At 35.0% G+C, this 15815-nt stretch overlaps 2 protein-coding genes across 2 annotated transcripts; one reads left to right on the top strand and one right to left on the bottom strand.

Annotated features, from left to right (window-relative positions):
* The first annotated feature begins 443 nt into the window (after positions 1 to 443).
* On the top strand, positions 444 to 3776 carry LOC120090287 (receptor-like protein EIX2). The gene is given in 1 exon segment (XM_039047861.2): positions 444 to 3776. A coding segment is annotated over 1 exon segment (3066 nt). The 5' UTR covers positions 444 to 576; the 3' UTR covers positions 3643 to 3776.
* A 1507-nt stretch (positions 3777 to 5283) lies between these two features.
* Positions 5284 to 15539, bottom strand: LOC120091732 (WD-40 repeat family protein / notchless protein). The gene is made up of 13 exons (XM_039049848.2): positions 15206 to 15539; positions 14592 to 14673; positions 14369 to 14458; positions 14159 to 14284; positions 13540 to 13667; positions 11665 to 11864; positions 11164 to 11227; positions 10679 to 10789; positions 7390 to 7527; positions 6438 to 6580; positions 6309 to 6363; positions 5899 to 5955; positions 5284 to 5805 (listed from the first exon to the last, which is right to left on the bottom strand). The coding sequence occupies exons 1-13, from the start codon at positions 15362 to 15364 to the stop codon at positions 5722 to 5724; spliced, it is 1437 nt and encodes a 478-aa protein (XP_038905776.1). The 5' UTR covers positions 15365 to 15539; the 3' UTR covers positions 5284 to 5721.
* Between the last annotated feature and the right edge of the window lie 276 nt (positions 15540 to 15815).

Genomic DNA, 15815 nt, shown 5'->3' on the forward strand with positions numbered 1-15815 from the left:
TAAATTAAATATATAAAGACCAAAAATGGTATTTTAGCTTAAATTGTTGCTATTACCTCCTCAGTCTACATCCCTTGTCTGTCTTATTCACAAAGACAGAATAATTCTATTTGATTTTTATCCAAATTTACAAGAAAATGATATCAACAAGCAGGTTCCATGGTCAAACCAGATATAATATCACAAAACTATTTTTAAAAGACTTTGAATACTATTAATCCTTGGCTGTTTGTCACTTGTTTGATTTGAACAATTTGAACAATTTTAAATCCTAAACTTCCTAACTTCTTGCCATGGTTCTAGCAACTTTGTTCAACACACTATTAAATATATATCAGTTTCAACTTCTCGTATGTTCATCACATTTTATATTCAAAAAATCATGTTTGACTTCATATGAGGGATTACAAACATAAACCCACAAAATAGAACTATGTTGTTAACCAAAAACAATCTTAATCAATGTTGTAGCAAAACAGACTGCAAAAGAAAGGAAACCGACCATATTAAAATTATCTTATAGGGAGGTCCGTTTGATATCCTTCAACTTAACAACAGTATAAGAGAGCTTTGTCAATGGATAGAAGTCTAGTTCTTCCCTTAGCTATTCGAGTTCTATTATTACTGACCACTGAACTTATCTATAACATTAATGGAATGTCTATTGAGTGTCTGAAACCTGACCGAGAAGCATTGATTGCCTTCAGAAATGGGCTTAACGATCCTGAGAATCGACTCGAGTCGTGGAAAGGGCCGAACTGTTGCCAATGGCGAGGGGTGAGGTGTGCAAATACAACTGGAGCTGTTACTGCAATTGATCTTCATAATCCATATCCCTTGGGGGAGCAAGGGTTCTGGAATCTTAGTGGAGAGATAAGTCCTTCACTGACAAAACTCAAGTCTTTGAGATATTTGGATTTGAGTTATAACACATTCAATGATATCCCAGTTCCTGATTTCTTTGGCTCTTTGAAGAAGTTGCAGTACTTAAACTTATCAAATGCTGGCTTTGGTGATATGCTTCCTCCTAGTTTGGGTAATATCTCTAGCTTGCAATATCTTGATATGGAGAATTTGAATCTAATAGTTGATAACCTTGAATGGGCTGGTGGACTTGTGTCTTTGAAGTATCTAGCAATGGACAACATAGACCTTTCCTCAGTGAAATCTGACTGGTTTAAGATATTGAGCAAGCTTAGATATTTAACAGAGTTGCATATGAGTGACAGTGGTTTATCTGGTTCCATTTCTTCATCTCCAATGACAGTCAATTTCACTCTTCTTTCTGTCATAGATCTATCAGGAAACCAAATCCATTCTCAAATTCCCAATTGGCTTGTGAATATCAGTAGCCTGACCTTGATCAGTATGAGTGATTGTAATTTGTATGGTAGAATTCCTCTTGGCCTCAGTGATCTGCCCATTTTGCGCTTGTTGGACCTCTCTGGAAATCAAAATCTCTCGGCGAGCTGCTCGCAGTTATTTCGGAGAGGGTGGAATAGGGTGGAAGTTCTTAATCTAGCTCAAAACAAAATTCATGGAAAGCTTCCATCTTCCTTGGGAAACATGAGTTCTCTTGCTTATTTTGATCTTTTCAAGAACAACGTCGAAGGAGGGATTCCCAGCACCATTGGCCGTCTTTGCAACCTAACATTTTTCCGGTTATCGGGAAATAATTTGAACGGGATATTACCTGAATCTCTCGAAGGAAATGAAAACTGCAATCCAGCACTTCCACTCTTCAACCTGGAGCACCTAGTTTTGTCCAACAACAAACTGGTGGGGGGATTGCCCAAGTGGTTAGGTCAACTTCAGAATATTATTGAACTAAGTTTGAGTTATAACTCTCTTCAAGGTCCCATTATTGCCTTCAGATCGCTTAAAAATCTGTCTTCATTGGGACTTCAAGCAAATAAACTAAATGGGAATCTCCCTGAGAGTATAGGACAGCTTCCGGAGTTATCTGTTTTGGATGTTTCCAACAATCAATTGACAGGTACAATCTCTGAAGCACATTTTTCAAACTTAAGCAAGCTGAGAATCTTACATCTATCTTCAAATTCTTTAAGATTAATCGTCAATACAAATTGGGTTCCTCCATTTCAAGTCAGAAATCTTGACATGGGTTCATGCTACTTGGGTCCTTTATTTCCACTTTGGCTCAAATCACAAACTGAGGTTCAATACTTGGACTTCTCAAATGCCAGCATCTCAGGTCCCATTCCCAGCTGGTTTTGGAAAATTTCACCAAATCTCTCTCTTTTAAACGTTTCTCACAACCAGTTAGAGGGACGACTACCTAACCCATTAAAAGTAGCTCCCTTTGCAGATGTTGATCTCAGCTCCAATCTCCTTGAAGGACCCATACCCCTTCCAAGCTCTGAAATTGTTTCACTAGAACTTTCAAATAACACATTCTCAGGTCCTATACCAAAGAATATAGATAAGGTAATGCCAAACATTGTCTTTCTGTCTCTTGCTGATAATCAAATAACAGGTGAAATTCCAGACACTGTAGGAGAAATGCAAATTCTTCAGGTCATTAATCTTTCAGGGAATAACTTGACGGGTAACATTCCTTCAACAATTGGGAACTGTTCGTTGTTGAAAGCAATTGACCTCGATAATAACTATTTAGTAGGTCCAGTTCCAGACTCTTTGGGTCAACTATATCAGCTTCAGACTCTTCATTTAAGTGAAAACAGACTCACTGGAAAGCTCCCGCCGTCTCTCCAAAATCTGTCGAGTCTGGAAACACTGAACCTCGGGGGAAATGGTCTTATGGGCAGTATTCCTCCTTGGATTGGAACTAGTTTTCCAAATCTAAGAATTCTCAGCTTGAGGTCAAATGAATTTTCTGGAGCAATTCCTCCACTTCTAAATCTAGGCTCATTGCAAGTCTTGGACCTGGCAGATAATAAGTTGAATGGTTCCATTTCGATTGGTTTCAGAAATCTCCAAGCTATGGTTCAACCCCAGATGACAAACCGTTATCTATTCTATGGGAAGTACACAAGCATTTACTATAAAGAAAACTATGTCTTGAATACAAAAGGAACATTATTGAGATACACTAAGACCCTTTTCCTTGTAATAAGCATGGATCTCTCTGGGAATGATTTGTATGGAGATTTTCCACAGGATATAACTGAGTTAGCTGGGTTAATTGCCTTGAACTTGTCTCAAAACCATATCAGTGGCCAAATTCCAGAGAACATTTCAAACCTGATGGAATTATCATCTCTAGATCTCTCAAACAACAGGCTTTCAGGTCCCATTCCTCCAAGCTTGACTAAATTGACGTCATTGAGTTATTTGAATCTGTCGAACAATAACTTGTCAGGAAAGATTCCTGTTGGATATCAATTTGAAACTTTTAATACTTCATCTTTTGGTGGAAATCCTGGTCTCTGTGGAGCTCCTCTTCCTGTAATGTGTCAAGACACTGAAAGTTCAGAGGGAGGGAGAGATGAAGATGAGAGCAAAAATGAAGTGATTGATAATTGGTTTGACCTGAGTCTTGGGGTTGGATTTGCAGCTGGGATTTTAGTTCCTTTCTGCATTTTTGCAGCTAAATGATCATGGTCGACTGCTTATTTCAAGTTGCTTGATAAAGTTGTGGGCAAGGTTTTTCAATCTTGATATGGAAGAAGAACAGTTCTTGATGTTGAAATAATTGAACTATAACTTTCCTCCTCCTTGGGTATTTGTTTCAAAGTTCTCTCTCTAGATGCTGTGATTCAGTATAGCGGGTGTAAATATCATTGATATAGTTGCATAAGAATCTGCCTTTGTATATGTACAGCACACACATATATATGTATGCACTTCTATCATCTAATGAAACAGGAAACTACACGTTTATCCTTTCTGTATGAAGAACATTGCAACTCTAAATGCATGCCACTTGATCCGCCTTCAACATTTGTACATCTCTTCTATTCCTTATAAACTTTGTACTCTTCTGCACACGTCACTTATTTTTCTTCCCTTAAACTTTACACCAATGCTTCTTTTTTTGTGGTTTGGTTCCTAAGAAACCACTTGGAGATAACCGTCTACCTGTGGTTCTAATATAATTTACGAACGGGACCACACGCCAAGACCATGCTAAAGAATCGTGCTATCTTCCAATTGTTTTTTTTTTCAAGTATACACCATAACATTGATAAATCATATGATCTAGGATTGTTTTGTACTTTCCAATGACTGAAAGTATGACAAAGAAGCTAGTCACTGTAAAAAGCCAAAAGACTTCCTTGAAGTTTTATTATTATTATTATTATTATTATTATTATTATTATTATTATTATTATTATTATTATTATTAATAATCATTGACATGCATTACCAAAAGCCATAAGAAATTCCAGAAAGGCTTTCCTCTCAACATCATCAAAAAAGCATCTAACAGGTATAAAGACATAGTTATATGTCAACAACACTGGATACGCCAAAAAAATGGTCAGAAGGCTTCTTCAGCAATACCAGTATGCCTTCATAATCAAAAGTGGTCTGAGGAAGCCACCTAAAAGGTTAGAAGACTTTCTCGAAGGTACACAAAAAAATATCTTTCATAAAAAACAATAATTTCTCCATTATTTGTATGACTGAGGGAGGAGTGATTTTGAACACGACAAAAATGATTTCAACAATTTCAAGACCACTTCCTAACATGCACTTAGATGATTTGAAGGGCTGCATGTATAATTCCTTGCTCGATTAAATGACATACATCTTGCCTAGTTCAGCATCTTGGAAATCAATTGTAATTTCTTTCTTAGATCTTCGTCCTTCAAACCAAAATCTAGTTCTGAAGGAGGCTCTAAATCCATATTTTGCAGCAACCTAACTATCCTATATGCAACATTTCAAATAATAAAATTGTTCTAGGTAGGATTAACAACCTCATAACACAACACGGTTCCTCAACAAAACTCAACTGAAAATAACTGATGATTGAGGTTGCCTTAATACAACTTTATGTAGCTTTCATCGGTTCAAAAAATGCACTTCGCAGAGACAGAATTATCTGCATTAATTTCGGTCGCTACGCCCCCCACGGAATTTAAAGAACCTAAAGGAGCATGGGTCATATATTCTGCGGAACGTCGTTCTTGCCAAGGTTGGATGTCTTTTTTCAGTCTACTCAAGTCCAAACCATTAGAACCCCTTAGTGGTTCTAACCAAGGAGCACGCAGATCCCAAAAGCGCGGTCTCTCCCCCAAAAATGACTTCACCGAGAGAAAATCTACTGCCCAAATATTAAACGGCTAACAATTCTATAGTATAAGTTAGCATCAATTCTATTATTAGAGTCAAAAGGATATAATAAGCAATGGAAAATGAAAATTACAAATGCTGGTGGATATGTTAACATAAAATTGTAGTATATGATAAACCAGCCAAGACAAAGATTAGGATATCACGTCATGTACTGCATATTCTCCAGACAGTATCTGCAGCGGTTGTCCAAAGAAGCGAGTGAGCCAACGGTCGAGACCCAACCCCAAATCCTGCTTAAAATCAGCAGCCACAGCACAACCAAAATGTTAGTGCAAAATCCAACCTGTATGCTGGTTCTGCTTGCCATCCCTTTTGCTTGTCTTTATATCATTCGACATCTATGCCCCTTTGGCAGTGCGATTCTGACGCTTGCATTCAGTGACACCGTTTTTAAACTTCCACAAATACAATTGAATTGGCACCCTCAGCTAACCCCTAGCCCATCCATAGCTTTAATACTTTGTCCTTGCCACCAGAAGCCACCTTCTCACCATCTGGACTCCAATCAACAGCAAAAACCTGCACAAAATCAAAAGCTAAATTTAGAATATGGTAAAGAGAGGCACGCATTGAGGGAGCCACAATGTGTCTAACAATAGGATGGAACCATACCTCATCTGCATGGCCTGGAAGGTCTTCTTTTAACTTGTGTGTTCTGATATCCCAAATCTAAACATATAGAAATCAACATTAAGCCTAAATTAGTATGGAGCAAACTCCACGAAACACAATGCAGAAAACTGTAGAAAAACAGTCTCCAATGCACTTATAAAACCACCAGTCCGTAGAGATACAACTTCAATCATTTGATTCATTTACATGTTGCAATTGCATCTAAACAGAACATGCATCATGCAGCAACTCAACTCAAAGCAGTCCGTAGAGATACAACTTCAATCATTTGATTCATTTACATGTTGCAATGCATCTAAACAGAACATGCATCATGCAGCAACTCAACTCAAAGCATTCATTTTTAGGAAACACTAGAAGAATCAGGGCAAACATATACACCCAAGTACCTTCAGGGTGGAGTCTTTGCTGCCGCTCAAAAGAAGCCTACTATCAGCAGACCAACTGCATCGGGAAAACAATAATTAATTCAGCAAATTGAATGGTTAATTGAAGCACAGGAATTAAGTGGAACAAACCTGATTTGATAGACAGGCCCTACATGACCCCGAAAAGCAGCAACAAATTTTCCAGTAATGCCATTCCACAGTTTCACAGACTTATCAAAGGATGCACTGGCCACCCATTGTCCGTCAGGTGAGAAATAAACATGATTCACAAGCTGAAAGTAAGCAAATTCATACTTCACTTAAAAATGAGGAAAACTCCAAAAATGCTCAATGCACAAGCTTTTTCAATGTCATACTCATACAAGCATATCAGTTATCAATATTGACTTACATGGATAAACATCTAATGGACATGTTGAGTATGCTTCGGATATTATTTGGATAGAAAAGTATGCTCATGATATGACTTATACTTAATTATTTTCCCTTTTAAACTTCTCTCATAGCTTTTTTCCCTCAAAGGTAGAGAGACCTTACAATTTATACTGTTAAAATTTTATGATGAGCTTAGCTAAGGATTCAAGCAAATCAATGATGGGAGGCGTACAAAATTGTTCATCTTGACTGGTCTGATCAAAAGAAAAGTCCAAAAAAACAGATCAAACCCTTTTTCTTTTTCCTTTTTTTTTTTTTAATAAGAAAAGATCAGAAGACTTTATTCCTCCAAAGAGACCAGAGAACAACCTAAAGTAAAAGGAACAAGGAGTCCCCTCCCCAATACAAAAATTACAAGACCTTCCAATCTAGTTTGATAGAGTGAATGCCTGAATGGTGTCATTACAAAAGATTGTTCTGGCTGCTCCATTTCACCCACTAGAAATAAGAACTAGGACAAATAACCATGTCCAAATAGTAGTGTTTCACGAAGAGCTCTTGTGGCATACAGTTAACAAAAAAAAAACAGAAATATGGTACATGGTGAAATGTGGTTGATGCGGAGCAGGATAATCATGAGAATGCCACGACTAATGTATGATGCATGATATTACAGGAAGAAAAAAACAGTTACAAAGAAATTTACCTGTTGATGGCCTGTCATACGTGTCTTAGGTTGCTTGCTAACTGCAGGTTCCCATAGAAACATCGTAAAATCATCAGATCCTGAAACCAATCTTTCCGGAGCATTGCCTTTCATCTTATTATACCTTTCTAAAGCAACCTGCAAATCATGGAAGAAGCAAGAACTAAGCGATACAGATAGTTAACTGACTAGAAACCAATGGCTTCATTTAGCAACCACTTTTTTTTTTTTTTTTGAAAAAGAAGTAACTATTTTGTTTTTAGTTCTTGGTTTCCAGAAATCAAATTTTTATGCATGGTTTTCCACTTCCTAAAAGTACTTCTGAAAATCGAAACTCTGGTCAATTTTTTTAAAAGAAAAAAAGAAAATTACAACCCTATTTGAGAAATAGATTTAAGGAAAAACTCCCCTTCTAGTCCTTGAGTAATATGTGAGTTTCATCCCTGAGTTTTTAAAATATATCCTTTTAGTCCTCGAAATTTTCAAGAATAAATTTAAAAGATCCCCGATTAATTTTTTATTATTTTAAATAATGATATGACATTTTAAATTAGAAAATTCATTTTAAAAAATTAACTCCTCTCTCCCTATTTTCTTTCCTCTCTCTCCTCCATCCACCCTCATTCCCTCTCCTTTCTCACATTTAAACCTAATTTACTTAATTAGATTTATATTTAAACTATATTCCAAGCAACGCTTCACCAACTCAATCAAATTTAAATTAATCTCCAAAACAAAATTAAACTTACCTTAAAATGCAGGACAAGGAAGAAGAAGAGGGGATGGTGGACGAAGGAGAAGAGAGTTTTTGAAAATTATTTTTCAGATTTAAAATGTCAGATCATTATTTAAAATAATATAAAAATTATTTTAATACATTCTAAGCCTATTCTTAAAAACTTGACGACTAAAAAGGTAATTCTTCCTAATGATGTTGAGGTGACCCAAGCACGCGCCTCAGGCAAGAGGCGGATGACCTGGGATCTTCTCGCCTCTGTATAAGTCAGGGCGAGCGCCTTCAATCAGACAGTCGACTGCGCTTTTGTACGCCTGTGGGTGCCTTTGTCCTAGACAAAGGTGCACGCCCAATAATTTTATTTTTCCCTTTTTTGGTTGAAAAGAAAAGTACTGTACTAACAGCAGAGTCAGTCAAAGTCACTTTTTTTTAAGGCTAAATAAGAACTATTCAGACTGATGAAGCCTATCGGAAAAGACAAAACGAGGATGATCGTCTGATTGAACCTTCATTCCTGGATTCTCATAAACGACTGGAATTCAATTATCGAAAAGTACTCAAGAGAGACAAAATCTAACCCCTAAAAACTCGTGAAAGGGCCAATGAAATGCCATGCAACGAATGTCAATTTGATTATCAATCTCATCTTTAAGACAGTCGGTGGTTTTGCATGCATTTTCAATTGAATTCTTCATCTTCTTCTTCGACTCCAAATTCTACAGCTTTTGTTCTTCCTTGCTTTCTTGTTCAATTCTTCTTCTTCTCATGTTCTTCTTTGGAGTGATCATTCAAACCGCAAAAACCGAACCGTTTTTAAAAACCGAATCAAATCGAAAACTCAGTGAAACCAAAAAATGCGGTTCGATCCAGTTTGAAGAAATTTTGAAACCGAATTAATTCGGTTCGGTTTGGTTTCACTTTCGAAAACCGAATTTGAAACCGAACCGAGCCGTTTTTAACTCATATATATTTATTTATTTATATATTTAAAAAAAGAGTAAAACCGAATTTAAAACCAAACCACTTTTAATTTAAAGAACAAAATCGAATTTAAAAACGAACAGAACCGAACCGAACCGTTTTTAATTAAAAAAGAATATAACATGGATTTGTTAAAAATGCCAAAACCGAATTTGAAACCGAATGCAGTTTGGTTCGGTTTCACATTTTAAAAAAATCGGTTTGGTTCGATTTGACCACCAAACCGAACCGAACCGTCTTCACCCCTACTTCTTCTGACATGATCGGGAGCTTCTGAATTTTTTTTCTTCAGTAGACTGTCTTCTTCTTCATTTCACTGCATATTCGGTTGATTTGTTTCAGTCTTTCTTCTTCAGCTTCTTTCTTCTTCGACTTCTTGCTGAGTTGTTCCATGAGTTGGGTTTTTAATGAAATGTTTAACTTTTATAATCATTTTTCAAAGGTTCTTTAATTGAATCTTCAATTTAAATCATTAAAATGTAAAATAATCATTATATTATTATTTAATATTTTGTATAATAAATTTGAAACAGTTAATATTTTTATATTTTAATTTCTTTCAGTTAGTGGAGGGCAAATTATAATTTCTTTTTTTATTGTTTTCTATTTTTTTTTCTTTGAAACCACTTAGATGGTTCTGATTTCATTTTCTGGTGAGATTTTTTTGTATACTATTATTATTATATTATATATTCAGATTTATTGAGGTAAGGTTTGATATTTTGATGTTTTTACAATTTAGTACTAATCTTACAAGGCTTTGACAGCTTATGTCACTATATACAAAAATTTATGCCATCTATTAATATATTTATATTATATTATTCATTTATTCCACGCTTCATTCAGACAACTCCTTTTTCTCGCCTCTCACCTGGAGGCGATCATGGGACTTGTCGTCTTGTGAAGCACCTTGAACACCGATTCTTCCTAGATTTAAAATCTTTTTTCTTCCAGAAAAATCAATAAATATGTTTGATGAACAATATATATATTTTTATGAACAAACTATTTTGAGAAAAAAAATGACACAAGGTTGTGGAAGCAAAAACTATTTTGGGAACAGTCCCAAAATCATCACTGTTTCAGTAATTAAAATAGCATGAATTTTAGAAACAGAAAACTATATATGAAATTGTAAACCAGCCATATATAAGCAAACAAGATAGAAGGAGCCAACTTGCTGCTGGCACACAAAAGTCATGAGACAAAAAGGGCACTACAACAGACCATGTTCCATATGGACATAAATTGAAGTTATTTGATCTTATACTCCTATTTTTAATTTTTCTAATGTCCTTGAAACTAAAATTGACCAGCAATTCTTTTCCAAAATCCTGAGTCAAGGAAACCACCTCCTATGTATTAATTTTTGTAGGAACCACCTCCTGCATATCATATGTATGGTATTACCCTATAAAAGAGTCGTGCAAATAGCTGCAAAAAGATTGATTTCCATGTAAAAGAAACCATCAACATGTACATAAAATTGTGTTTGGACAAAATCCTTTCCACGGGAAGTATGAGGAAGGATACTAGAAATAAGAATCAGAACTCTCCAAATCATGTTACCTTCTTCATTTCCTCTGGAGAAGAGAACTGTTTCCCTGTATGATCAAAAGCTCCTGTGCGGAGAACATATTCGGTGCTTAGTGCAAGAGAGTTAACCCAATGACCATGTCCCTGTCACAATACCAGATAGAAACAGATGATGACACTATGAGCAACAATTGAACCAGTCTTTATGAAAAACAAAAACAGATCCAAACCAAATTCTCAAATATGTTTTGCAGAATGTTAAAAGTTGAATGGCTTATCACTAATTGGAATACAACAAATAAAAAATTTTCCATTTTTCTTTAAAATAAAAAAGGAACAATTTTTATTGTTAGATCTTTGTCTCATAAAGCAAAAAAATAGCCCTTAATGAACTCTCAAAGTAATATGATCCCAAAAGGAATGAATGGCTTCTAATGTATTATAACCCAAAATAATTATAATAATAGTAGTAGTAATTCAAAAAATTCATAGTACAGAAAATGGGGTATGCAGCATACCTTCAATTCACGTATTAGTTTTCCTTGCTTAGTTTCCCAAACCTTAATAGTACAATCCTGAGAACTGGGGCATTTGAGAGAACATGTCAATTTCAGAATAAAAGAAAAATAGGAAATGCTATCAGTCTTCAGAAACATTAAGTGTAGCTTAATGCCAATGCAGATCACCATCAAATATTGATTGCATAGGCAATCAATGGTATCAAAAGTTACCATTTCTATAGACTGAAAGAAAGTAGAAGTTTTGGCCTTTAGTAGTATAAATTTAGTCCATGGTCAGTTCAAACTGACTCTATCCATGCATTGGTATGAAGTGATTTCGTTTACTATTAGAAGTAAGAAAGTAGATCACGCTCAAGTACAATGTACGCAGATGTTCAAACTCAATAGCATCAAGAATGCTAGAATGCTTCTGTAGTCCGCTCCTCCCTCTCACTTTCTCATTTCATTTTTCATTTTATTTTTTAAAGTAACATAGAAAATTAAGGAGCATCAGCGTACCCTGTATATATAACTCCATCTCCACCCCATTTGACGCAAGTTATTGCAAGAGTATGACCACTGAGACATATAACACTTTTTTTCAAAGAAACATCCCATATGCGTGCATCACCATCCTTGCTAGAACTCACAAAGCGACGGCATGGTGCACTTAGATGCAAAGGTTCCCACGAAATACCAGTAATCCATTTTTTGTGGCCCTATAACATGAGTTTCAAACAGTATTAATTAATGACTGCACACCAATAAGCCTATAAATATAAAAATAATTTGTATTTAATCATTGTTTAGGTATCAAAGAGTAATGAAAAATGCCACAAAGATTATAGATTTATCCTTATCAATACGTAAATATAACCAATCTCTTCTTCTTTTAGAAAAAAGAAATAGAGTGATAGTTTATTAACAAAAATGAGAGCAAACTAAGAGCCTCTAGTACAGAAAACCCTCCCCACAGAACTACAAAAGAATGGCCTTCCAATCACTAATAATCATTGATCATGTGGAGGTTTTAGTTACAAAAAAATTTCTTGTGGCTTAAGCATTTTGACCTTTACAGCATATACTATTACAACTATAATCAGACCTCTAAGTATCGTTTACCGTTGAGTTTATATAGACTGTTTTGCTAACAAACCAATAACATCTAAGAACGTGAATATAAAAGGCTATGCAAAAAGCAACGATGAGTCAAAAATTTGAAACTTAATGTGTCCTACAAATTTGCCGACATCTACAAGTGTCTAATCCTACTCACCCACGCTTGGGCTAATCTCATAGGACAACCACCATACTCTACAATATTTTGTTGTCAAGAAAACATGCAGAACGTTAAATTCTAGATAAGTGGCCACCATAGCTTGACCCTAACCCACGATGTAAACATGTCCTACAACCTATAGAACATTTAAAGAGTATGGGCAAATGAATAAGATTCAATATCCACACAACAATGAAAGCATGCAGTTTGAAACTATCGCTCCTACTATACAATCTATCCATGTGCCCTCATAGTCTATTGCTTCAAGACATAGATTCTCCAATTTGACATCATTTTTAACTCCACATACAAAACTTGAAAGTAAAAGGTACCTAGAGTAGCACAAACAAATTTTCTCAAAGAATAAAAAGGTTAAATTGACTTCAAACAATAATATAGGAACAGTTTAAAACCTTGCAAAGCTAAGAAGCACGAGTATGGATAGGAAACACGAATATGACACACACCACCATGATGACACGTCATTTTTTAAAAATCTAGGGCACAAATACAAGAAAAATACGTTTTTCATAATATAAATTGTTTAAAATATGTCATTTTTATACAAAATAAACTTCGAATTCAATAGGTTTAATGCATTTATATGCTTAAAAAAATGAGTTTGATGCATTGAGCTCTCAGAATTTATTTGTAGTCAAGTGTTTGATATATGATTAACAAATGTTGGACCTGTATTGACTAAGTACAACTAGTTTCTAACACATCGATTGTGCTAACAAGTGTCCAAAATGTATGGAACAAGTGTTGGAGTGTTCAAGTGTCGAACATGGACACACAAGCCCATGGTGAAATAAAGAAGAATATATCAAATTTCTTAGCTGCAAAGAAAGACATCAATAAATAACGGATGGCCAATGCAACAGAATTTGGTCCTTAAAATTCTTTTTCAAAACTTGAAAATCCACTGGTGAAATAAAGAAAAATATATCAAATTTCAGAACAATACTACTCTGGACAAAATAGCACACCATACAACTTTAAAACTTAGAAATCAGATTTTGGTTTGGCTGGTTTGACTCTCAGTTGGGTGAAATAGTCATCAAACTTAACAAACATTTCAAAAGTATGATCACATTAGGGGAAGAAGTCTTTACAGTGAGTGGATTGCCCAATGGCTTCCCCGTCTGTGGATCCCAGCAAAAAAGTTCACCAGCTTTGCTCCCACTTACAAGATGCTTCCCGTCCGGTGACCAGGCAATAGAAAGAACCCAATTTTTATGCCCTGGAAATTGAGAGGAAAACTATCTGACTTTAGCTTGATATAGAAACTATGGATATTAATAAATGGAAAATCATCTCATGTTGCTCCCAGGTTAAAGAAAACACACTAGTTCAAAAACGAAAAGAAAAAAAAAAATGAGAGAACACACAACAAAAAAGAACAAAAACAAAAACACGGCATTTTTCAAACCAGGGGCAGTGCCATAATGAATACCACATCTGAACCACTATCAAACTCATGAAGTAGACCTCTTTTACCCTTTAGGGATGACAAATATATACATATCATATACCTTGAAGGAAATTTTTCATTAAATAAATAATTAAAAAAAAAAGTGAAGTTAAATCCATTTGATCTCCTCCTTTAAGGCTCCTATAATAAAATTATTTTTTTTAAGGATAAATCCCATAATAAAATTAATTTTGGATCTAGTATATTCAACAGTTTCAATATTAGGCTAAAAAACTTGGCTGCATAGATGTGTATATTACCTGTACAGGTGAACAATGGTGTCTGCGTATAAATGTCCCATAGCCGAACTGTAGTGTCACCTGAACCACTTGCCAACTGTCGCCCATCAGGGCTAAAAGAAACAGAAAGAACAGCTTCAGCATGACCTGAAACAAAAGTACAATGGAGTCATTAAACCTAAACAATGATAACCACATATAACTAAAAAGAAGAAGGAAACAAAAATGTACCAGAAATTGTTGCTGAACAACGACTAACAGGACGTATGCGGAATACTGCTTGTGGTTGATAAACTACAGTAAGCACCTTCTCAACAGAGACTGTACATATGTTCAATGGAAGAAACTAAGCCCATGTGTACCATGAAAATGAATTTTACCACCACATGAAAGTAAACAATGGATAACTTCATCCAAAAACGCTTTTCCAACCATTATTCAAGCAATATATTACCTTTGTTTTTCTCTAAGTAGGCACCAAGTGAACCAATAAGCTCCTGGTCAGATACGTAAAAAGCATACGGTAGCTTCTCCTCCTAAACAATTCCAAAACAATCTATTATTTTGGTATCATGCAACTTTTAAAATAATTATTTTCTTGGTCTTAATTCTTCTTAAATATAGCCATTTTTTATAATTGAAATTGACTTGACAATTGACATATGCATGGTATTCATTCCTTGATGATTACTAGAAGTTGAATTATCAAAAGCTAAACTACTTCGAAAATATGTGAAACTTGTTTCATATTGGAATAAGAAAGGGAAAATATTTACTTACTAGCAACCTTCGTTTTACATCATTTCAGAGAAATTTTAAGTAACCAATCCGTTTTTCTGACCCCTAAGTACTTTTTTAGTTCATTGTTTTCACATTCCTCCGACTCGGAAACAGGAAGCTCTTAAAACCAATTCAAAACATCCCAATCAAATATCGCTTGATAATCAAAATTCACATAAACTCAGCTAACTCCAATTCACATAAATTCAATTTTACTTTACTCGAAATTTAATTGTTGACAAGCTTAATGGGAAGAGGAAAGAAAACGTTGCTTTTAACGAAGCTTACATTGTTGAGAAGCTTATTGACCATCTGCTGAAGCTGCTGAGGCCCTGCATTTTGGGGAAGATACATGGGAGCTCCCAACGGCGTGCCTTCGGGATCGGTCAAGAGGATCATAACATTGTTGATTGTTTCCCTATGCTCTACATCCATCTCCATAGCCATTGATGACTTAATTTCGAGCAACTGCGAAATTCAGGAACGGAAAGAAGGGAAATTTGAGTATGATGTCTCCCAGCAAAACTGGAGCAGGCGACTTTGAGGGCTTTGGGTTTTAGGGTTTTTCGGTGGGGGATTTTTTATACTTTTCTTTTTCGATTGAGGATCTTTTTCTTTTTCCATTTTCAAATATGGGTTATTTAATTTTACGCTAAATGCTAAATCTATACTATATTAATATTAATATATATTAATCCATATATATTAATATTAATTAGGAAATAATACCTTTTTTATCCTAGGTTTTGGTCACTAAATTTTGAAATGTTGCACATTTAGTCCTTAATTTTTTAGTTTTGTTTCAATTTAGTCCCTAAATTTCAAAATGTTACAATTTTACCCATGAGATTTGAGTTTTGTTTTAATTGGGTCTTTGAATTTCAAGATTTTATATTTT

The sequence above is a fragment of the Benincasa hispida genome, chromosome 11 (assembly GCF_027475165.1).
Source record: "Benincasa hispida cultivar pf3 chromosome 11, pf3_genome.v1.1, whole genome shotgun sequence".
In the NCBI taxonomy this organism is placed as follows: Eukaryota; Viridiplantae; Streptophyta; class Magnoliopsida; order Cucurbitales; family Cucurbitaceae; genus Benincasa; species Benincasa hispida.

Excerpts from the sequence above, each read along its gene's own strand:
- LOC120091732 (XM_039049848.2), bottom strand. The coding sequence starts at position 15,364 with ATGGCTATGGAGATGGATGTAGAGCATAGGGAAACAATCAACAATGTT. Across the intron at positions 14,674-15,205 it reads TCAATAAGCTTCTCAACAAT|GAGGAGAAGCTACCGTATGC; the intron begins GTAAGCTTCGTT and ends GGAATTGTTTAG. Across the intron at positions 5,806-5,898 it reads TTCCAGGCCATGCAGATGAG|GTTTTTGCTGTTGATTGGAG; the intron begins GTATGGTTCCAT and ends GATTTTGTGCAG.